The sequence below is a fragment of the Pelmatolapia mariae genome, linkage group LG12 (assembly GCF_036321145.2).
Source record: "Pelmatolapia mariae isolate MD_Pm_ZW linkage group LG12, Pm_UMD_F_2, whole genome shotgun sequence".
Classification (NCBI taxonomy): domain Eukaryota; kingdom Metazoa; phylum Chordata; class Actinopteri; order Cichliformes; family Cichlidae; genus Pelmatolapia; species Pelmatolapia mariae.
This window is the reverse complement of record NC_086237.1, coordinates 24215994-24239740: the sequence shown is the minus strand read 5'-3', so window position 1 is coordinate 24239740 and position 23747 is coordinate 24215994. Positions and strand designations below refer to the sequence as shown.

The 23747-nt window shown below is 40.6% G+C and overlaps 1 protein-coding gene across 1 annotated transcript; it reads left to right on the top strand.

Moving 5' to 3' along the window:
* Positions 1-5731: 5731 nt before the first annotated feature.
* LOC134638283 (leucine-rich repeat-containing protein 43-like) lies at positions 5732-22183 on the top strand. Its single transcript, XM_063488799.1, has 12 exons — positions 5732-5807; positions 5878-6107; positions 6553-6663; positions 9034-9176; positions 13295-13545; positions 13668-13865; positions 17982-18124; positions 20177-20206; positions 20243-20279; positions 21372-21577; positions 21749-21833; positions 22044-22183. The coding sequence occupies exons 1-12, from the start codon at positions 5732-5734 to the stop codon at positions 22181-22183; spliced, it is 1650 nt and encodes a 549-aa protein (XP_063344869.1).
* The last annotated feature ends 1564 nt before the right edge of the window (positions 22184-23747 follow it).

Sequence of the window (23747 nt, the reverse complement as noted above, 5' to 3'; positions counted from 1 at the left end):
CTGATCAATCAGTACTTTGTATGTGAGTAGAAATAGGATCTCTTCTTCTAGTCCCCGTTAGCACTCTCACTGCAGTGGATTGGACTGAAGGCTTTTTTCTTTAAGCTTTTAGAGCAAAATCATAATAAAGAAGTACAGAATAGTCCAGCATAGAGGTAACAAATACCTCAAGTTTTTTAGGGTAACTCTGAGGCAGTTATTGACATTAAAGTATGCAGGCAGGTGAAAGATGGCAGCCGCACAAATTTGTTTAATGTGAGCGTTAAATGACAATGACTCCACGCTTCGAGCAGTTCTAAAAAGCCTCACTTCAAAACACACCACAACGTGAAGATAAACAGCAGCTCTACACAAAGATCTGTGGCTGATTTACGCTTTGCAGGAACAAACGATCCTCCTATACTGTTCAACTAGAAATCAAAAGCAGCTTACCTTTAATAAGACCCATGGTGTTGCTTGTTTCTGTTTGCTGCTAATGATCCTAAACTGGCACACACTGTGCTTATATACCAAAATGTGGGATTTTTTTTGTTTCAGGAGATGACGTTTGTGGCACTATCGTCCAGAGAATCTTTCTAAATGTTTCTATTTTGCAATTGTAGGTCGTTCACCACATGAACTTACTGTGGGTAGACGAAGCAAACTACCACAGAGGTATCTCAAAAATCTGATGTCTGTTGATTAAAGAGAAAAAGTGGTGAACTGCAGGTAATGATTTGACTGTGTCTGCCACTGACCCCATAGTTAACTGCTTGTGGCAGTACAGGAAACCCAGATAGACTGACTGACTGTCGTGTGAACTGGTTTGATTTATCGCTTTTTGTTCTTTCTGTTTCTGAATCACATTGCTTTCCTCTTTTGTTGACCAGATATTTCCAAATAAGGTCCAAAAAGCCAGATTACCTTTAACTGCGGGGCTCCAGAGGGCCAAGGCCCGCCGCCTTTGGATTCAATCACAAGGGGTCGCCGCGCAGGTAGTGCCACAAACACCGAGATGATCCATTTCCTTTTTGTTATCTACATATGTTCAGTTTCTGTGTACTCGTTGCAAAATTTAATCAGCCACGTGAAGTTACCGACTTGTAGACTGTGTAAGAGGCCCTGAACCACGCAGGGCAGGACAGATTCAACGTTTTCATGTTGTTCATGTTGTTTACGCAACAACTTGAGATTCATCTGACCAGTCAATATTTTTCCAATTAAATTTTTGGCGTGCGTGGGCACCGGTTTGGCTCAGTGCGCTGAGCGGGCAACCACATGCCATTCGGCTGAGAGCGGCCCGCCCGGGTTTGAGTCCGTCCCGTGGCCCTTTCCTGCGTGTCTTCCCCCCGCTTTCCTGTCCGACCTTCACTGTGTCTATTAAACAAAGCAGAAAAAGGCCAAAAGGTTTTTGATGTGTGAACTGAGGCCTGCTCTTAGTTGACAGGAATGGCACTCGGTGTGGTCTTCTGCTGCTTTAGCCCATCTTCTTCGCAGTTACACATGTTGTGTGTTTAGAGATGCTCTTTATATTTGCTATACAAATAAATTTATTATTATTTGAGTTACTGTTGCCTTCCTAAGTTTGAAGCAGTCCGGTCATTCCCTTCAAACCTCTGGCATTTTAAAGGTATTTTTACCCAGAGAACTTCCGCTCGAGGATATCTGCTCTTTTTCGCACCAATCTCTGTAAACAATAGAGATGGTTGTGTGGGAAAATCCCAGATTAGCAGTTTCCAAAATATTCAAACCAGCTGGTCTGGCACTAACAACCATCCCACATTCAAAGTGACTTAAATCAACTTTCTTCCTCATTCTGATGCTCAGGTTCGTCTTCAGCAGGCCGGCTTGACCACGTTTACTTGAAGCAGCCTTGCACCATCTCAGTCTGACCTTTTGAAAGGCTGTGTTGAACTACAACACATTTACTCCTAAATACAGTGTGCCGCTACCATGTGATTGGCTTAGATTTGCATTAATCAGTTGGACAGGTGTACCTAATGAATAAACTCATTTTGAGAAAAATGCAAAGAGCTTCACTCACATACACTTTTTCGCTTATTTAATATTCAACAACTATTCAAGTGTGGTTCAGTAGCTGCACCTAATAACGTAGCCGGTGTATATTTGAAGTGGAGAACAAAACTGTTCATGGAAATAAGGGGAGCCATAACTCCTCATACCTGAGGGTAATTTCCACTCAGGGTTTCACAGACATGTCTACAATGGTTCCAATTCCAGTAGACTCACACAAGCATTGAAGATACTGAGTCATATTCAAAATCTACTTTATTGGGTCATAAATTTCATAGAAATTAATCTAAGAAAAAAAAGTCAGTGTTTTTCCATTATCAGACACAACACAGGATCTTATCACCTTGTAGCCTGTGTAAAAGGTTTTATCTGAAAACGTTATCACTAAATGTCACCTGCAGTCTGTGTCAGTTATCTGAGATCTCAGTGTACTAATTCCATTCTCCTTGTGGTTTACGGGGAACTCTGTCACTCGATTACTGGAGAACTCCACAAAACATAAGTGCACACCTAACTCAACAATAATTCATGAGCTGCCATAAAATTTTGCCAGATGTTCACACTTCCCAGAGTGTGAATCCAACGCAGTCTCCCAGTAATCCCAGGACTCCCAGGTAATCCCCAGTATCTCCTACAGGTGTAACAACACCGTGATAGGCCTCACTGCAGCCACACAAAGGCCACTAATGTCTGTTCAAGCATGGGGTAAAAGAGACAAACCCGTATAACAAACACAATCATTCATATATTTCCTCATTGAACAGTCATTTCCAGTGGACCAGCTCACAAACAACATCCTTATATTTTCAAACTTTTACAAAAACTCAAACAACTCACCCATCAGAACTTCATCTTTTGGACCTTGTGTTCAGCAAAGTAACTGACAGCACTGCTCAATTCCAAAATCCTAGTGGTTTACTCATCCTGCTCTCTTCCCTCTTTCCCCCTGTGAGCATTTCCTTGCTTTGGTTGCTATATATATTTTAAAAAGCCACTGCGCTTAGTAACTGCTCTGAGCGAAACACAAAGGTGACATCAACAGGTTTGGGCACATTTTGCAGAAATGACAGGAAGCAAGATGAGGAAGTAAAGCAATATATTTCGCCAGAATCCCCCTCTGGCAACAAAACTCTTCATAAAATGCACCTATTAAATCAGTGGAGTGTAAAAAGTCTGAGTAAATATTTGCAGCTAAAATCCAGTTCATCTCTTTGTTCACAGTAGTTGTGAAAAACACTGACTTTGTTTTACACCTCATTATTTTCTTTAAAATTCATCACTAAATAAAATGTATTATGAATACGAGTCAGTATCTTTAATGCTTCCACAAGTCTTATCACGTAAATCGATCAATAATCAGTGCAACACATGCCATTTAACATTAACTTTCTCTAGACTCAGCCTGCACATGTCACCCACGGTGAAAATGTGTGGTCACCCAAATTCATTGTCATCCTATAAGAAAAGCCTCCACAAGAGCAAATTTAACATCGGTATTTAGTGTTAAACTAAATACCTGAAAATGTAAAGACATTCCTATGGGGCTCTTTACCCCAAAGCACCTTTGTGCTTAAATATACAGCTGCATGGAGCTGCTACGTCAAGCCTTTGTCTTTGTCAGATGGCGGGTGTTAATCAGCAGTAAATCTGAGGTGAAAACGATTAAAATGCACACATTTACTATTCCATTCCAAGGAAAAGCACAGATTTAATTAATAATAAAGTTATGTTTGTACCTGTCAGGAATTATTGTGTCATTATTATTCTCCTCTGTATCTCCTTCCTGCAAGCGTCTGGGAGCTGCCAAGGGTTAATTGCTAATTGTTTACACTAACAAGGTGTGGCTAGAGGTGTGCATTTGGCTAGCTTTGGGGCCTGGTTAAGTAAAAGTTTAAAAAGAAAAAGAAATTCTTAAAAGGAAAGCAAGATGGCAGTGAAAGAATAAAACTTAGAACTGATTATCAGTCAACCATCTTTTTAGCTAATGTTTAAAACATTGTATATATTCTGCTGTCTGATGCTGATGGGTACACTTTTGCACAGCCTTTGCAGAGTCACATCTACGTCTGTTTATCCTGATGGTAAAAACGTTTGACATAAATGGTTGCGGAGCCAATTTGTGAGACAAATTTTCACGTGTCCATGTGACCAGATTTTTTTCCAAGCTAAGTAAGCTGCACTGTTAAAGCATTAGACTGCGACTGTGTTATAATACAGTAAATTATATTGGAAAAAAATCTGGGAAAACATTTTGGCTGCACCAATAGACAATTTATTAACTATTTATTTGAAGATGAAATCTTTCAATGTGACTACTTTTTTAAATTTAGGACTTAAAAGAGAGTTTAGAGTCTATTAAATTTCCCAAATATTCATCACAATCAGCAGTTTTTCTGCAGTATGTAAATATTACTTTCTACACTGTCCTGATTTGGTGAAAAACGCACATGCTGTTTTAGAAACTTTTAACCCAAGAGAATGATTCAGGCTTCCTTTTGTGGTTTCCTGCTAACCTTGTTTCTTCTCGTAACTTTGTATGGTGTCAGTTGTATTTAGCAGCATTTTAGAGAAACAATATGACTATCTTCCTTTAAATCAACTCCTAATAGCGAATGACCCCAAATAATTCACTGATTGTTTTTTCTGAAGTGTTCTTTTCCTTTTTTTCGGGAGTCCAAATAACTTTTGTTTTCTATAAAAGTAACATCTTTTATTTGCCAGTGAGTTAATGATCAGTCAGTCCAGTAGTCATGTTATAGTCATACTCATTATAATAACCTCTTTATTAAAGCATTACATTCATTTAACACAGCTAGAAGGTTGTCATACAATCATTATTTGATGAGGGTGGCCTGTAAATAACTATCAAAGTAAAAGTCATTTGTGGAAATAACACTATATTAAGGCCAATACGTTCTAATTCAATTCAGTTTGTCCACTGGCTTACATTACTGCGAATACCCTCGTCCATAAAAACCATAATCCCTTCACCTTTTGCAGCTCCACTCTCTTCTGTAGATGTTGTAGCCAACCACATTTAGTGCAGCAGAGCCATAATTTGTAGGAAAAAGTCAGTTCAGTTATTGAGAGCAAAAAAGAGAGACAAAATAGCAGTTGGGTGTAAATAAGATAAAAACCCACAACATGCATGCACGGGATGATGGAAAATTATAGTCAGGAAGAATAAAGAAGAATCAAGACAGGCAAAGAATAAAAGTTCAAATTTATTGATTAAAAACAGATGAATAATGATAATGATTTAGGAAGTATGGCAAAGTCGTCAGGTGAATGACCTTCAGTCGGCTTTTCTGTCCACTTCCAAACACAAATCCTTTCTACTAAGGCAAAGGTCATCTCAACACAGAGACAACAGGTAATGCCAAACAATCACTCACAACAAAGAAGCACCAAGCTTCATCAGAGAAGAACAGCCGTCATTTCATCCAGTTAATGTGTTTGATTTTTAATGGTTAGTAAAACAGAGGACTTCAGAGCCATTCATGCCAAACTCCCTCCTAATGTTTCACAGGGTAGCTGCATGGAGCCCCAGGTGTTGCCAGGCAACCCTACAGGCATTTGTAAACAAAGAGCAGAAGTCCTTTTCTTCTGACAGACAGACCAAAGACTGACCATGAATGCACGAACTACACTAGCTACAGTGTGACCGTGGTGTAAATCCACCTAAATGTGATGAAGTTACACAGTGACTAAGTCAGCCATGAGCTCAAGCACACTGTCTGCTGTGATAGAGAAGCTGATTCACAGCCTATGTCTGAATGACTTTCCCTGTGGAAATGGCACATGGGTAAGTATCTTAAACACTGACTTGTCTATAAATACTTTAGAGTCTAAGACATTAAAAACATGGATTCAATCTGCAGAGAAACACCAAAGGGAATGCGGAGCGAGCAGAGATGGAGTCCACGGATGCTCTTCTGGATCTGCTGAGCTGCCCTCATTCTCCATGGCGCCATGATGTAATGTGGAGCCCGCAAGCTTTGCCTCTCAGACAGCTGGCTGTGCTCACACCTGAACGCCTCCACGCCCCCTTCATTTACAACTACTTCACTTCACTTCGCATTGTTGACAGAGACGTGAGTAGTCCTCTCATAAGGAGTGCACTGGTGTTCACTGATAGCCTATGGCAACAGTCATTGATTAGTCTATGATCCACAGTCATTCAGAATAAAAGATTTTGTACCCCAGATTGAGAAGGAACCATATAAGGTATCTTCACTGACTGTGATGTGCAACATAAAAAGTAATAATTTTAATAAAACTCAAAAAACAACAGTTGAAAAAGAAAAAGAGTTTTGTAATATGAAGGGTTATTGGGGGTTAATTTTATATTTGTCCCAATGTTAAAGTGCTGTCAGTTTGTCTAATGTTTCTTCGCCACAGATTAGCTCAGAGCTACCAGTTTGCCTCAGATGACTCCTCACCCCACTTTTATCGTATTTATCATAGCGCGGATTTATTTAATGTTTGATGCTTTTACACATTTGTAAAGGTTTATCTTCTGTCTGTCTGCGTGTTCAGGTAACAGCCATTGACGGTGGCCTGTTGAAGTTCTCAAAGCTGGAGGAGCTGGTGCTGAGTGCTAACAAAATCTCAGAAGTACCTACAGCAAACCTTCCCGGCACTTTAAAGGCAAGTCCCAGTCCTGCTTTAGCTTGAATTTGCAGCTCTTAACAGATTTAAGTGTAGACAGCATTGTTATCATTTAAATGTGATTCATGATTCACCAAAAAACACTATAGCTGTCCCATTCTGCATCATCAAAGGCGACACCCTTGCTTTCGGATTTACCCATGAGATCAGACGTTTAAATACTCTCATAATTGCCATAAATGTCATGGTAATTTTGGACTTTAAATGATTTCTGTATTTTTTCCAGAGTATAATGATTGTACAGCATACCTCTAATGATTTAACAAAAACAACAACAAAAAAGAAATTAAATGCACAAGTTTGAATTTATTTTGGATTTTCTCTGATCCACACAGGGCCAGAATCATACAAATATACAATATGAACATGACGCACAACCAGTAGTTCCTCTTTGCAGCATAAAAGTATTTGTTTGTCAGCACTCACTGGATCGACCAATACTTAGGAACAATGAAAACATTCATGGAACTCAGTGAAACTCTAAGAATGAGAATGCAAAATTACACAAGTCGGGAAAGTCTCTCTGAGCCATTTCTCAACAACTTCAGGTTTCAACATCATTAGTTCAAACTGTGTCACCACTTTTCCAAGGTGTGGAGGAAGACCCATATGATCACCATCAGACGAGATTGCTTGGGATGTTCATGAAGCACCGAGGCTCAAGCCTGCCATGAGCTGTTGGACAGTGTTACTCTCCAACAGTGAAGCCAGTCTTATATCACTATGATCTGAGAGGGTGCCTACCAAGAAAGAAGCCCCTGCCTTAGTTGAAACCTTTAAGCTCAGTTGAATGAAGTTTGCAAAGCCCTCTGGAGAAAAGTTCTATGGTTAGATGAGCCAAACTTAGCTATTGAGTTTGGAGGAATCAAGGTGAGCTTTCAAATCTGAGAACACTGTACCAGCTATCAAGCATGGTGGCGGTTGCATCATGCTCTGTTTTGCTGCCATTTATATTGTCACATTGAAACACATGCAAGCGGATAGAATAATGAAGGAGGAGGACTACCTCTAAATCTTTCAACTTCACCTCAAATCAACAGCTACATGGTTGAAAGTTGGACACATTTGGCAGTCCCAGCAGGACAATAACCCCAAACAAACTGGTTTTGGAATGGACACAATAGGCTAACATTAAACTTCCCTTAATGACCTTCCCAAAATCTGGTTAAAAGCTGGGTCTGTGCCAGAAAAATCAACCAGTTTGAACTCTACCAATTCTGCCAAGAAGAGTGGTCAAATATCCAGCCAGGCTACCAAAGTGTCTCATCCAGGTGCAACTTACTAAGGGGCATTTAACCAAATATTAGTGGGGGTGTATGTAAAAGTCTGAGCCTCTATGTACATGTTTACCCTGTGTGAAGACGAAATCCAAAATAAACTTCTGCACTCAATTCTTGTTTTTGTAAAGTCATTAAAGACATGTGTACTTTAAAAACTTTAAAGCACGGAAAAAGAACAGTTCAAAGAAATCATTAAAATTCCCCAAATTAGCACTAAACCCATGATGACTGTGTGTAAATTCTGAACACAAGTGTCTGTGGGAAAGTGGTTTTAACGTGTTGATGCACTGAGAGCTTAGCCCGGCACAGTCTGGCAGTGACGGCCTGAATGAGGGGTGCGTAGAGTCATGCAAATCCAGCCACACTGCTGGCTTTGCAGATGCAGTGAAAATCAGATTCAGATTCTGTGATGGAGGAAAGAGCTTCTCAGCTGTTCTCACTCTCTGCCACACAGTCTCTCAATCTGATTTTGTGCAGTTTCACTATCATATACTGATGCAGCTGCTCTGGATGGTCTTGATAGTCCCTCAGTAGGAATGTGGCGAGGATGGGAGGTGGGATGTAGGCTTTCCTCAGTCTTTGCAGAAAGTAGACATCCTGGCTATTGAGATGTTCAAGTTCTGCACCAGGCAAAGATCGAGGAATTTGATACTCTTGACAACCACAGCCTAGATAACACAAGAAGGTGACGATGACAAGTGCTGCAACCAGTGTGCAGTGTCACACTTGCTCTTTTGCTTTCTCGTTCTCGCTCTTTGTTCCCTCTCTCTTTCACTCTTTTATCTCTCTTTGTCTCTTTCATTCAGTGTGCACACAATAATGCATACATGTCAAGGACTGTGAAGCTTTAAAGTTTTGGGCTTTAATGCACAATCAGACTGACAGCTCAGCAGCTCAGCTCAATCAGTCCTTGGTGTTTGTTTGTTTGTTTCTTTTTCATTTTCAGATCTATGGTTTTATAAGTGATGATGACGCCGGCTTTTATCTGAAAGTTCAGAGAACAAAGTGTAGCTGATGCTGCATGGAGGAGATGAGTGAGTGACACATTTTGAACATGTTTCTTTCAAAGATTTTGGAGCTACGTGCAAACCGGCTGTCGTCTTTAGACAGCCTCGCCAGCGGTGCTCCTCCTCCCCACCTGCAGTACCTCGGCCTCGGCTCAAACACTCTGGGTTCCCATAATGATGTCACTCATCTTACTGGAAGACACTGGTTAGTTCACATTACACACCACAGACGCACAGACACACACACATACACACAAACCGGAAGCTTTCTGGCATGTTAAGAAAACCAAACCAGGTCAAATCAAGCTTTCAAGTGTACTTTCTAATCAGTCAGCAGGTGACATTACTTCATTGCAGGTTGCTTTTATGTGGATTTACTTCTCTTTCACACCTGTGTGTCATACTTGCACTGATCAAACTGAAGCAATACCAGCTGGTTTCCTGCCAAAGTGCCACCAGAGACTAAAACATACCCTGTTGGGAGGAAAATCTTTTCATCTCACCCACAAAACTTTGAGGAAAAACCAGAGCTTTCACAGTTTTACAGAATTATAATACCAGAGGGGAATACAGGCCTGATGATGTCTGTGTCTGTTGCAATCAAAAGGAAGTATTACAGCTTCACGTTAGAGCTGTGAGGCTTCTGCTCTTAATCATCACTTAAACAGAACTGCAAACATCTAAAAACACAACACTTCTTTATGTCCTGTCAGGATTTTTCAGAACAGGAAGTGTTAAACATCTTGTGAAAACAGGAGTATAATGGCTCGTACAGGGGAGAGAGGAGCCTTGTTGAGCAGCTTTTGGATGGACTTCTTTTGTCCTCCACTTGTCCAGTTCCCTCAAGATTTTTTAAGGACACACTGCACACAGTGCCCATAAATGTCATGTTTTTGGCTTGTAGCTCTTTGGAAATCATGTCATTGGTGCAAAAATACTATTTTATGCCTACCAAACTATGTTATGTTATATGTTGGGTGTAGTCTATGTCATTTTCACCAATTCAGTTAATGAAATGGGAACAAGTGTTGTGTTTTTATCTTATTCATAGGTCAAACAAAAAAACAAGCAACCCCCCCCAAAAAAAACAAACAAACAAAAAACACAACAAAAACTTTACTTTGAAAATGATCAAGTACACGAAGTGGACTGAAAACGAGTGAAAAACAAACAAAACACTTCAGAAAGTCTGGAAAACGAATGCTCAACACCAATTAAAAAATAGCTTGGCTCCTTGGAAGCAAAAATATAGAGAAGACTTTTACACAGTATTTTATAAATCTACAAAAATATGATTTGAACGTTGAGTGAATCATGGAAATTCATGAAGTGTCTTGATAGAGTGTCGGGTGACGCTGCTTCTGTGCACCTTTAGCTTTTTCAAGATCAAGATCAACCCCCTTCAACCTGATAGCTGTGAAGGCCACAGCATTCGAATGATATCACGGCCTATGAATGAGCGGCTCGTATCAGGAAAATCCCAGCAGAAATTTACCATCGTAATGCAAAAATGATCAGTCAGAACAGCATCGTCATGGTTTGCAGTGAATTTTATCTCCATTGGTGGGCGGCTGGATCCCCGTTGGCACACACGCACACACAGTTTGTGATTTTAAGGGTAACTTTCCGAGTGTCACCACTGACTGCGGGTATTTTAGAGCCTGAGATTGTCTCAAAAAGACACAGTTGCATTGATGTTTATAGTTTGAAACACTAGAGGACCAAACATACAGCTTTGATTTTATTTCTTTTTTGGAGTTATGTTGATCAGATGCCTTCTGTGGCCCCTCGTCCATTCACTGAGACGGTGTCCCACATTTTGAATGGCGTTCATTTTTTAAACTCAACACTGTGAGAGAGACAGACGCAGTGTTTCTGTTACGCAGTGAACTTTATCAGTAAAAGTTGGACTTGTACTGATGGCTGTCATCATGGGTTTCCTGCAGGTTAACCTGACACCTCCCTTTGCTGCCTACGCTACACCCAAAGATTGCAGCTCACAACTGATAAACACCGCATAAGAAAAAATTAGAAGGAAATGCAGCTACATCAGTCAAGACCGGGAAACTTCAAGTAACTGGCTTAAACTAGTCAAAAGGGTTTTTACAAGTGCTCATCAGTCATTTGTGTGCCATACAATGAAACTATCGTTGGTTGCATCCCAACTGAAACCTCAGCATTAACAACCAGAACAGCAAATGCAAAAAGGAAGGAAGGAAACAAAAACAGGCGAGAGGCTGTCTTAAAGCTCCAAAAACAGGCATGACATCATAGACGGAGGAAAAAACAGGTTTAAACAAAGAAAAAAGAAAGAAAATAAAATCAAAATTTTAAAAGAGAAGAAAGGCGATTTAAGTGAATCTGGGATGCCGCGGGAGGAGATTTGCATCGTGGATGCAGAATGAGATTATTACATCTGGATCTTAAATAACTGGCACACACACCGTAGCTGACATTTAGTGATAACTGTGATAACAGCCTACAAGGATGCTGTGTCATAGCTGTTCACAGTTGACTTGATTTTGATTTCCCAGATTAATTTCTTTGAAATTCATGACTAAATAAAGCATATTTTGAATATGACTGACGTGTTTAGATCAGGGATGTCAAACTCCTTTTATAGTGTGGGCCACATACACTTTGAACGTAATTAAGTGGGTCGGATTGGTGAAACCCCTCTTTCTACATAACTACACCTATCTGAGATATTCTAATATTAGAAAAAGAATTGCAGTTTCAACAATACATTTAAGTTTTTCTGCACGATAAAGAAATGCTGCTGTGGGCTTGAACTGTAAGAAATGTTGGCGTGAGTTCTGTAAACTCAGCCTGTATTTATAACGTGGAAATTTTGTCTTCATTGACAAAATTGTTTTGTTTTTTTTACTGTGAGCCCAGTGTAAAAAAAAAGAGATCAATTTCTACACTAGATGAGATGACAGTGAAAAAAACAGGAGTTTTCTGTTATGTAATTTATTACTTATTTAAATTGTTGAAGTATGAATGGCCACGGGGGAGGAATGAGTTATCATAAGCAAAATCTGTAAAAGTCTAAAATTTAAGCGATTCTTCTCATTTTCCAAAACTGTCCAATGGACCAGATTGGAGTCTTTTGCAGGGCAACTCTGGGCCCCAGGCCTTATGTTTGACACCCCTGGTCTAGAGAAACTGCAACTATTTTAGACACAGATGGATTCGTGTCAGTGCAACCCTGGGTGGAAATTACACTCAGGGATGAGGAGTAATGGCTCCAGCGTTTGTGTGAAAAACTGTTTTGTGCCCCTCAGTGCTTCACTGTGTATATACATACCCTGGCCACTTTATTAGGCACACCATTTCAGCTGCTCATGAGCGCAAATATCTAATTAGCCATTCACGATGTGGCAATACAGTGCGTTTAGGCACGTATGAAACTGAGTATCAGAATGAGGAAGAAGGATGATTTAAGTGAGTTTGAATGGCAGCTGTTGATCTTCAGGGATTTTCCCAGAACCATCTCTATGGGTTATAGAGAACAGGTTGAAAAAGAGAAAGTATCCAGTGTGTGTGTGTGTGTGTGTATTTTAGATATATATTATTATATTTTTCTTTATAACTTTTATGTCACATTTTTTCTCATATTTTTAATGCTTTACCCTTCTGGAAGTTACACTCAGTAGCCACTTTATTAGGTATAGCTCTATGTGATTGCAAATATCTAATTAGCCAGTCATATAGCAGCAACCCAAAACAACTTGCTGACATTCAAACTGAGCACCAGAACAGAGAATAACGGTGATGAAAGTGACTTGGTGGTTGGTGAGTGAGCAGCAGTTTTGTGGGTGAAAAACGAAAAGCTGCTTGTCAGCTGAGAGAGGGAGATAAGCTACAGCAGCCAAAGGCCGCAGTGTGTCCCACACCTGTTAGCTAAGAACAGGAAACTGGGGCTACGATTCACACAGATTCAACATGAAAACATGGTGAAAAACATGATCCATCCTGCCTTGTATCAACAGTTCAGGCTGACTGTAAAAGTGAAACGTGTGTGTGTGTGTGTGTGTGTGTGTGTGTGTGTGTGTGTGTGTGTGTGTGTGTGTGTGTGTGTGTGGTGTGAGGTATTTTACTGGCACACTTTGGCCCTCTTACGAACTGAGCATCATTTAAATATCATAACCTATCTGAGTATTATCCATCCCATGAAGATGGATGGAGGATGTGTTAAAACACAGTTAATAGCTGCATGAATGAAATAAGATATCTGTCATCATCTTTATCATCTCTTTGGATCACAAGTTGTCTCATACACATCTGTCCTGTAAAGCCAGCACCTCTGTCTGTCCTCAGGCCACAGCTGGTGTGTCTGGACCTCAGCGACTGCGGGTTTCAGGACCAGCCAGCTCTGCTAAATAGCTTGAGCACCCTGCCTTGCCTCAGGACGCTGCTGCTGGAGGGAAATCCTTTTGCGCTTGCATCTTCATACCCGGGACTGACTGTGGACAGCCTCCCGCAGCTTTCCTGTCTGGACACCTCATGGATTTCCCCGGAGGAGAGGATTCGCTTTAGGGGCTTGGCCAAGATGAGTGGTGAGTTTGTGAGCTGCCCTATGAGCCCTGTGAGCGAGGGCCCCAGTTTTCTATATAATTTTAATGCACACTGAGCATGTGCTTACAGGTCATAACATCAGAATACTTTTTACTTTGCACAGACCCGGCAGTAGGCACAGCGTCACCCACAGTGAGCGTGGGCAGGATGACGGGAATTCCAGATCCTCGGATGATTGTGGATGACAAAGCTCCCGATTTCCCTGTGGTCAGCTACCGCTATTTTATCACCTACGAGTTCCTGAGGCATCAGACACCTGCTCACTCGGTGACGTATCCTTCCCACACATTTGAGGTTTTTAGCATATCTACAAGTTTAAATGTTTTTAAATGTTTTGGGCCTCATTCTATAGTTCTAATATGGTTTCAAGCATTGCTTTGGATATACAGTTGTCAGAATAAAGAGTGCAATTTAGTCAAACAACATATTTCCTTCCTGTGTTAAAAGATAAAGCTACCCACATGCTGATAAGTTCGTCATTTGTTGTTTCCACCTTGGTTACGCAATCTCTCTACTACACACTACATCTTTACATCTTTCTTCTTCTTCTTTATTAAAATTTTACTACAAATTGAGGTTTGTGGGTTTTTTTAACCTCACATTTCTTTTGTTACATGTAATTAATGTATTTACTTCACTGCTGTAACTAAATTCAGAGCAACAAACAGCGACAAAATCCTTCTAAAATATCTATCTTGCAATTCACCGGCAATCTTCAGATTTCAAGGTACTTTAAAGTATTATGTAAATTCACCTTAATTTCAGTGGTTATCACTCAAACAGCCATGATGGAATACATGAGAACGGAAAAAGGTATAATCAGACAGTAAATCCACCTCAAGCAATGAGAGGAGAGGAAACAGGTGGGAAGACAGTGGGAGCAAATCAGGAATAATGATACAAAGGAAGTTAAGCTCGACAGAATGCACAGGAGAGAAGAGACTACCGCAATAAAACAAGAAACATAGCTAACGCTGAGACAGGGACTAAGACATACACACATGACACAGAGAGAAAAAGGTAAACACTTCAGAAAGGAGACAGTGAAGAGACTAAGGGAACAAGAAGGGAACTAATAAGCCAAAAGTCATCTTAGAGAAACAAACAGGGAACCAAAACTATATTAACAAAAACTAAGAACAAAAACCGTAAACCATAAAAGACATAATGAATTTACAAAAAGACCCTGAAAGTGGTCACTGCATTTGGTTGTTAGAAAAGATCACGATTTCAGTTCGTGTTGATCAAAAGGCCGAATGGAAACAAGAACTGGGAATGTTCGTATGTTTCTAAAAAAAAGTGGTTTTCAGATCACATTAAATACATGAATGTAAATGTGCAGCAATGAAACCTGATTGTTTTAACACAAGTCTGAGTGTATAAATCACAAAGACTCTAAAAAGTTTTGAAAATTAAATAAATAAATAAATAAATACATTTTTATTTATATAGCACCTTTCAAGACAGAATCACAAAGTGCTGCACATAAGATTACAAGTCATAAAAAGATTAAAAAAAAAGAGAAAATAAAACAGGCAAAAAATTAACCAAAAGCAATTTTAAAAAGGTGAGTTTTGAGTTGTTTTTTAAAAACAGCTACTGAGTCCGCAGTTCTTAATGTTTGGGGGAGAGAGTTCCACAGTCTAGGGGCCACAGTGGCAAAAGCTCTATCACCCTTAGTTCTCCTCTTAGTATTTTTTATAGCAAGTAAGCAATGATCAGATGACCTCAAGGACCTGCTGGGAACATAGGGCTGTAGCAGATCAAAGATGTAGGCTGGTGCCAGTCCGTGCACAGCTCTGTAGGTCAAGACCAGGATCTTAAAAGTGACTCTAGATTTAACAGGAAGCCAGTGTAACTGAGATAACAACGGTGTCACATGTGAGTACTTGGAGGATTTTGTCAAAAGCCTAGCTGCAGCGTTTTGCACAACCTGCAGACGATCCAGAGAACCTTTGCTTAGACACATAAACAGCGAATTACAATAATCCAAGCGTGAGGAAATAAATGCATGTATAGCAATCTCGAGTTCAGAACCAGATAAAATCGGGCTTAGCCTAGCCACATTTATTAAATGATAAAAACAAGACCGAACCAGAGATTTCCCATGCCCATCCAATGTGAGAGTCGAGTCAAAAGTGACACCTAAATTCCTGATAGAGGATTTAACATAGAGTGAAAATCTATCAGGGGCGCATACGAGGACTTCGGTTTTCCCCTCGTTGAGTTGGAGGAAATTTGCAGCCATCCAACATTTGATCAAATCTAAGCAATCATTCAGACGCTGAAGCTTAGATAAATCCTCGGGCTTAAAAGAAACGTACAACTGAATATCATCAAAATTTGTGAAACTGTTTATTTTAGTACCTAAAAATATGTTGCATATCTTTTTATAATTGTTGACAAAAAAATGTAAAAACTTTTCTGTCCTTTTGTGTGATATAATGTGCTGCCATGTGGTGCGACAGGCATAAAATAACCAGAAATGTGATTTAAATTTCTAAATATCTTTAAAAAACCACTGTGTGTTACATTACATACAGTTATCAACCCTGTTTAACGTTAACAGGCTGACAAAGTTTTGCTTGCATTTACGGAAAAAGGTGAACGAGTCATGGTGAAACATAGACATGGACTTATTTAATCCCACATCGGGGAAATTCACTTATTACAGCAGCACAAATGTGAAACTGAGATATTATATATTAGAAAACTAAAAATAGAAAAAAATTTGTAAGAAAAATCGTGTACAACAAGGGTCCATGTACAGATTTTTTGTACAGTTCAGTGAGAGTGAAGGAGAAATATTGTTAGTATTAAATTTACATGGCATGAGTAATATTTTTTATGTTATTATAATACACTATATATACATGTGTGTGTGTGTGTGTGTGTGTGTATGTGTGTGTGTGTACCTGTTTAGACATCTTTGTGGGGACCAAAAATTGGAAGTTTACTATACTTATGTGGACCAAAATCCTGGTCCCCACAAGTTTGAAGGCATTTTTCAGACTTAAAATGTGGTTTTAGTGTCAGGGTTACAATTAGGTTATGGTTGGGTTTAGGGTAAGGGTTAGAGTTAGGCATTCATTTTTGATGGTTAGGGTTAGGGTAAACGGTGAGGGAAAGCATTATGTCAATGAGATGTCCCCACAAGAACATGAGTACATGAATACACACGTGTGTGTGTTTCTTTACTTTCTTTATGACTTTCATGTCACATGCCATAGGACACATTTTGCATTTACTGACAAGGTTCGGGACCATTAATATTTTTCTTCTTTATACTTCTTTAATATGTAAATGTATTTATTCTTCTAAAATGTCAACTGCCTGTTTTTCTACTACAAATCTGTCAGATCTGATGACTTTGTGGCCATTGACTGATTGACTCAGTAGCCAATTTATTAGGTATAGCTGTATGTTAATGCAAATATCTAATTAGCCAGTCACACAGCAGCAACTCAAAACAACCCGCTGACGTTGAAACTGAGCACCAGAACAGGGAATAACAATTTCACACACTGCTGATCTACTAGGATTTTAACACACAACCATCTCATACAGACAATGCTCTAATCGCTGGAGAGATTATAACTCCACTTTCTATGTTGTAGACAGCAACAAGTCTTTAACGTCACAAAAACACAATACACAAGCCACACACTTCATTCAAAAAGGAAAACGAGCACATAATTTCCTAAATTTAAGCACACAACTGGGAGGAAAAAAGTACTCAGAGAAACTGCACAGAAGTAAAATTATTCCATTACTCCAAATTGAAATTGATTTATTTTTTTTTTTACAGAAACTTAACACTGAGACAAAATCTGACACAAGATCTGTGACTGAAGGCCAACGATCAAACGAGAACGGCGAAAAACAGACGTCCAAACAAGACGGGGGCATTTTGAACTCAGAGAAACCCATTTGTGGCAACACATGTGGTAATAACACTTATCTCATCTGACCTGTTTGTCTTTGACGTAAACTTCTGACTGCAGATGAAGCACAGCAGACACTGTGACAGCTTTTTGTACTTTTTGTGCAAATATACAAAACAAACAAACAGGGTCGCACGCAGTGTATAAAGGAGTCTGGAAACAATCCCTTTTTGATATTTGGATTTCTTAAACTTGGTGATGTGTCCTGTTCAAATGAGAGAATTTTTCTCTTATAAAGTTTGTGGAATTTACACGCTTGCCTTAAAGGAAACTACAGTCAGATCAGCCGATGAAGAGCTGTATGCCTACATAACCTGAAACCAAATGACGAACCTGATCCTTTATCGCCTTCATCAGGTGTCAAAGGCACTGATGAGCTGCCGGTTTATATCTGGTTTACTTGTGTGTTTTCTTTTACCGCAGTGTGTAGTCATGACGATTCAAAAGCTGGACTTTTTGGTATGTTTTTCTTATTTCTTCCTCAGCAGTGTTAAGGCACAGCACGTCCAAGCTGTCGTGGTCAGAGAGCATGGACTTCGGTGACACGCAAACCCACACTGTGAGCGCTCTGGGAGATTTAAAGAAATTCCTCAATCGGGGACTGCGTTTATGCTTAGAGGAAGAAAAGGTACAGAAAGTCAGGTTTGATAGGGTGTGTGATTGCACAGGCCTGCAGCCAAACTTTTCTGATTCACCGAAAGTTCTTCACTGAAACCTGAAATGACTCAAAGGCACTTTGAAGAAGTTAAAGTGCTTCATTGGGGTCATCTTGAATTCAAAGACACACAAAAATCAAAGTGAAAAAATGATCACTTTCCAGAAAAGGGTGGAGTGCCCACTCCGGGTCAGGGACGAGACCCTGCCCCAAGTGGAGGAGTTTAAGTATCTCGGGGTCTTGTTCACGAGTGATGGGTGCGAGAGATCGACAGACGGATTGGTGCAGCGGCTGCAGTGATGCGGACGCTGTACTGGACTGTTGTGGTGAAGAGAGAGCTGAGTGTAAAAGCGAAGCTCTCAATTTACCGGTCGATCTACGCCCCTACCCTCACCTATGGTCAGGAGCTGTGGGTAGTGACCAAAAGAACGAGATCGCGGATACAAGCGGCGGAAATGGGTTTCCTCCATTGGTGGCTGGCCTCTCCCTTAGAGATAGGGTGAGAAGTTCGGCCATTCGGGAGGGGCTCAGAGTAGAGCCACTGCTCCTCCACATCGAAAGGAGCCAGTTGAGGTGGTTCGGGCATCTGACAAGGATGCCCCCTGAGCGCCTCCTGGGCGAGGTCTTCCAGGCATGTCCCACCGGGAGGAGGCCCCGGGGCAGGACACACTGGATAGATTATATGTCTTGGCTGGCCTGGGAACGCCTTGGTGTTCCCCTGGATAAGCTGGCGGAGGTGGCTGGGGAGAGGGAGGTCTGGGCTTCTCTGCTTGGGCTGCTGCCCCCGCGACCCGGCCCCGGATAAGCGGGAGAAAATGGATGGATGGATGGATGGAAAAAATGATGCTGCAGGCTCGTCTGTTTTGCCAAACTTTCAATGCAGCAACTCAGAATGGTCTGTATGACCCCGTGTGGTAGTATGCACGTAATGTGACGATGGATGAGGTCCTGCGGATCTAATCCCAGATCTGGACCAGGGTATCACTCTTGGACAGTCTGAGGTGCAACCTGGTGGCGTTAGACGGACTACCCCTCCATGGGTATGCCTCCCCAGACAATCACTGGGTCACCACCAAACCGGTCATGCTGAACGATGTTACAGGCAGCTTAAGGTTCTCCTCAGCCTCTCCAGACCCTGTCTGTCACATGTGCTCAGGGTGAACCGGCTCTCATTTGTGAAAAGTGGTGTTACCTCCTACCACCAGCAGTGACACAGATCCTACTGCCAGCAACCTCCACCTGTAAAACCATTCGTGTTATGGGGGTTGTCTTATTGTTCTCACTGTAGTGCACCTGTTGTTAATTTCATTAACACCAAAGCATCTGAAACTGTTTTTAAAAAAACCCCTCTGATACTAAACTGACCTGATCAATATCCCAGAAGTTTAACTGACTTGATGCTGCACTCTGATTAAAAAGAGTTCCAGTTAATAATGTTTCATATTACATCTTCTCTATAGAGATAGTTTTTCAGATTTTTCATTTATGATTAAAAGTCCTCTATCCAAATAAGTGATAGGCAATAATTTACTCAAGAGTCCACATGATAAGTTTGGGCCTGTTCAGTACTAATGTTGTCTCTGTAAGCTTATTGATGAGGCTCTCCACAACAGTCACAGTTTATCATGTTGTCCAAAATTAATTGGTTAAACCTAAAAATAAATATCTTAGAAGCAGGAGACAATGAGCTATTTTAATTACAATATTTAGAATCAGCATATATGAAGTATTAGATCCCTGATTTGTTTCCTGGAGGAGACACAAACCCAACCTCAGCAGGTCACAAGCATGTGTACTCGTACTCAGGGTCTCAGCCCTCCTGAGAAATGGGAGGTTCTCATCAGGAAAGTCATTTGGTAGCAAATCAAACACGTAGATGCATAAAGGGAGGAAGGCACCTTACCAGATTTAGCACATAGAACACCAGAAATATTCCATTTTATTTCTGAAGCAGACAATGAGCTGAAGATTTGTTGACCAGTGTGAGTCGCAAAATGCATCAAAACTCATAGTTTGTGGTTTTAGGTCCTGTCGTGGCCTGCAGCTTCTGAAGAAGTCCTGCTGACCAAAGCCAACCAAACTGGAAAAGAGAAGAAAGGCAGGAGGGAGAAAGACGTGAGTGTATCATGTAATACCATTGAACTGTAGGTACAGCCATCACCTAACTCACCGACTGCAGACACAATAATGAACTTACTTTCAGGGAAATCATGCACTGTTGTGGAACGTGGAAGAAACTTGGTGATGTGGACAGATACACAGATTTTTATGTCTGGGTTCAGTGTCGGAAGCTATGCTTTATTGCGTACTATATATTCCTTTCAACATTGATGGTGCCTTTACTTCAGAGATGCAGGCTTTTGACGAGTGTCAGGGGTGATTTGTGTAACACTACGCAAAAGCATATAAAGGTTCAAAAGTTCAAAATGGACCAAAAAGTGACCCTTGGGGAATCCCAAGAGGTGTTTCTGTTTGGTGCTTATCATAAATACTGAGAGATTAAAGGTATGCACATTTTTTCAGTTATGGTGGAGTAGGTGGAGACAAGTGTCAGAGGAATAACAGTAAATCTAAAAAACAACAAAAAAGTTCATGTTTATATGTGGCACCTTCTTTTTTGCATAACAGACCTTTAACATGCATGTGATGGCACAGGGAACTGTGATCTTAGATGAATATTTCTGGAGGTGTTCCTGAGTCCATGCAGGGATTTCTGTGACATGTTTTTAATGCAGTGCTGCCTGACGATCCAGCGATCTCTTGCGTACAGAGATTCCTCCAGATGATCTGAATCTGTTGATTTGATTATTCTGAAATCATTTATAGATGCAGTTTTTTGCAGGTTGGTGAACCTCTGTTCATTTAAGTTCTGTGTAACTCTCCCTCTATAAGATTATATCCAATCATGTTACTGACCAGTTGCCAGTAAACCTAGTTGTAATAGTCACTTACTTTTGTTGCCCCCATGCCAACTTTTTAAAGATGTGTTGCTGCCAATAAAAATATTAGCTCACTCACTTTAAACACTTTCTGTGTCCTGTGGTGGATAAAATTTGGGTTTATGCATTCTGGTTTTATTTTATTTATTGATTTATTTTTATTTTTTTAGAAATGGGGTTGTAATCAACAGAAACATAATAACCACAGGGAAAGCCTCGATGGAACTGTATATAAACAGAAAGTTATTTAATGTCACTGGTCTCTTCTTTATAGTCTCCAGGTAAATCTGATTTCACCAAGTCTAAAGACAAAAATAAAAAATCTGTACCTGAGCTGGTCCAAGATGCCCCGATCAGACGAATCCTTGGCTCCGTGCACATCCCCCTGCAAAGCCTGGTCAGAGGAGGCCAGCAGGTTAAAGTCCTCTGTGACTTTGGCGTGCTGCACACAGACTCTGAGGTGGAAGCAACACAAACACATCAAAAGGCAAGTTTGCACATATGAGTTTAGGTTTTGCTGAGATATTATTGCTGTTTTCTGGATGAGTTACATGGGACAAAGGTTAAAATAGGAAAATCCATCCAAAAGAGTAGCATTGTAGGAAAGGACACAAAAAACAAATTGACATGTCTGGGCTATTTTTTCGTACATCTTTAGGATTTGGGAAGGAAAAACAAAGAGGACAAGAAGAAGGAGGACAAGGAAACAAAAGGGAGACAGCACAATGCAGCATCGTCAAAAGGTTAGCGAGAAGACTGCTTCATGACAAAATGACTTTGACATACATAAGACAGGATAAAAGCACCAGACTACTTTGAGAGTCAGAGCAGCTGTAGATGCTGTGGTCTGTGTCTAGGAGAGGATATTAAGAAAGAAGGCTAAGAATGAAATTGCGTCATTAGTCAGTGAGCTTTTCTTTTTCCGTCTCTGTAATCCTGCGTGATGTCGGCAGATAAAGAGAAGAAGGCGTTTGAGGTGCACGACTCAATAACCAGCCAACAGGAACCAGTGATTGTGGAGCTGATTGTGGAGCTGAAGAAATGGCAGACTGCATCTGAAGCTCACCACTTCCTCCTGCCACAAACCTCCTAAGGCAGACTGTTCTCCCCGGGGTCCGTTTGTCCTTCCTTCCTCATGACTGTTAACTGTGACAGTACCGTTGAGATAACTGCATAATAAATTTCTTGCCTCTGCAAAGTACCGCGTTATCAGGCTGCTGTATTTGCATCCTATTCAGCACTGCATGTTCTGTGTGCATCTAAGTGGACTGGAAAATGTCCGTACTTAGGGCTTATTCAGAACCTCAAATTAAATATCATACCCAACTTTGTGTTCATGTGACGTGGAAAAACCGTCCAGACTGACAGATTCCTTTTAACTACAGGGAAGCTATTTTTTGAACTTAGTTATTAAATCCACTCAGTGAATCACCATCTTGTGGTGGTGGAGAGGTTTGTGTGTCTCAGTGAGCCCAGGGGCTTTGTTGCTGAGGGGTTTTTGCCCCAAAGCAAATTAGTCCTGTATGAAGGGCCAGACAAAGAGTGATTCAGAGGACCCCTGTAGAAGTAAAGAAATCAAGAGAGCGAATTACTGTGCCCAAGATGGGGTTACCAGGGCCCCTGCCCTGGAGCCAGTCCTGAGGAGGGTGGTCAAGTGAGAGCGCCCTGGGCCCGTTGGACCCAGCCACTCCAGTAGGGTGGGTTCAGTGGGTTCAGTGATGGAGAATGTCGGCACTGAACCCCATTAAAGCCTAACTTTTTATATTTTTTCAAGTGACAAAAAGCAGTTGTGGTAACTTTATTAAATTATTAAAGTGATTATCAAAGATTAGATCACTGTCGAAAAATAATGCCAAGCTTCCTAACTTGTTCACTGTGTTTCAGAGAAAGGATGATAAATTATTTTATGTCTTTGACTTTTTGGAGTAACAACAAATATTTCCATCTTATCTCTTTTCACTTCTGAAAAGTTTCTAGAAAATTAATCAAGAATCTGACCCGTTAAACAAGCTAAATTGTGATCCTTGAAATGTCTCTGTGAAAGAATCATAATACATCACTGTTGACCTTCAGGTCATCAGTGACTTCAGTAAGAGCCGTTTCTGTGCTGTGGTTGGTTCTGATTGGTACTTATCAGAAATACTGACATTAAAAGTATGAACATTTTTTTTCAATTAGGGTTGAGTGGGTGGAGACGAGTGTCAGGGGCAAGTCTGACAGAAGAATAGCAGCAACAGTGAAAAGGACTGTTTATAAGATGGTAGTGAGACCTGCTGTGTTGGTTTGGACATGTGCAGTGGAAGATTAGTGGTTACAGTGGACAAAGGATGCTGAAGGTGGAACTGTCGGGCCAGAGGAAAGGAGGAAGACTACAGTAGAGGTTCATGGATGTAATGAAGGAGGACATGCAGGAGGTTGGTGTGACAGAGGAGTATATCACAGATCATAACGCTTATAAATGAGTCTTACAGCAAATATCAAGTCCTTATTAAAGGGGACTGATAATATAACCAGGTGTTAAAATATATTAAAATAAGCCCGCCAGGCAAGTGCTCCAGATTTGGCTTCTGGAGCTTTTTAAGTGTGCCTCTATGAACACGTTTGCAGTCTATTAAACAATTCCCCCCTGCTTTAGTACTCTGGTTTTGAAATGTATA

Coding starts and splice junctions, on each gene's coding strand:
- LOC134638283 (XM_063488799.1), top strand. CDS start 5,732: ATGAGCTCAAGCACACTGTCTGCTGTGATAGAGAAGCTGATTCACAGC. Junction 13,546..13,667: donor GATGAGTGGTGAGTTTGTGA/GCTGCCCTATGA, acceptor ACCCGGCAGTAG/GCACAGCGTCACCCACAGTG. Junction 20,207..20,242: donor GGCCTGCAGCTTCTGAAGAA/GTCCTGCTGACC, acceptor ACTGGAAAAGAG/AAGAAAGGCAGGAGGGAGAA.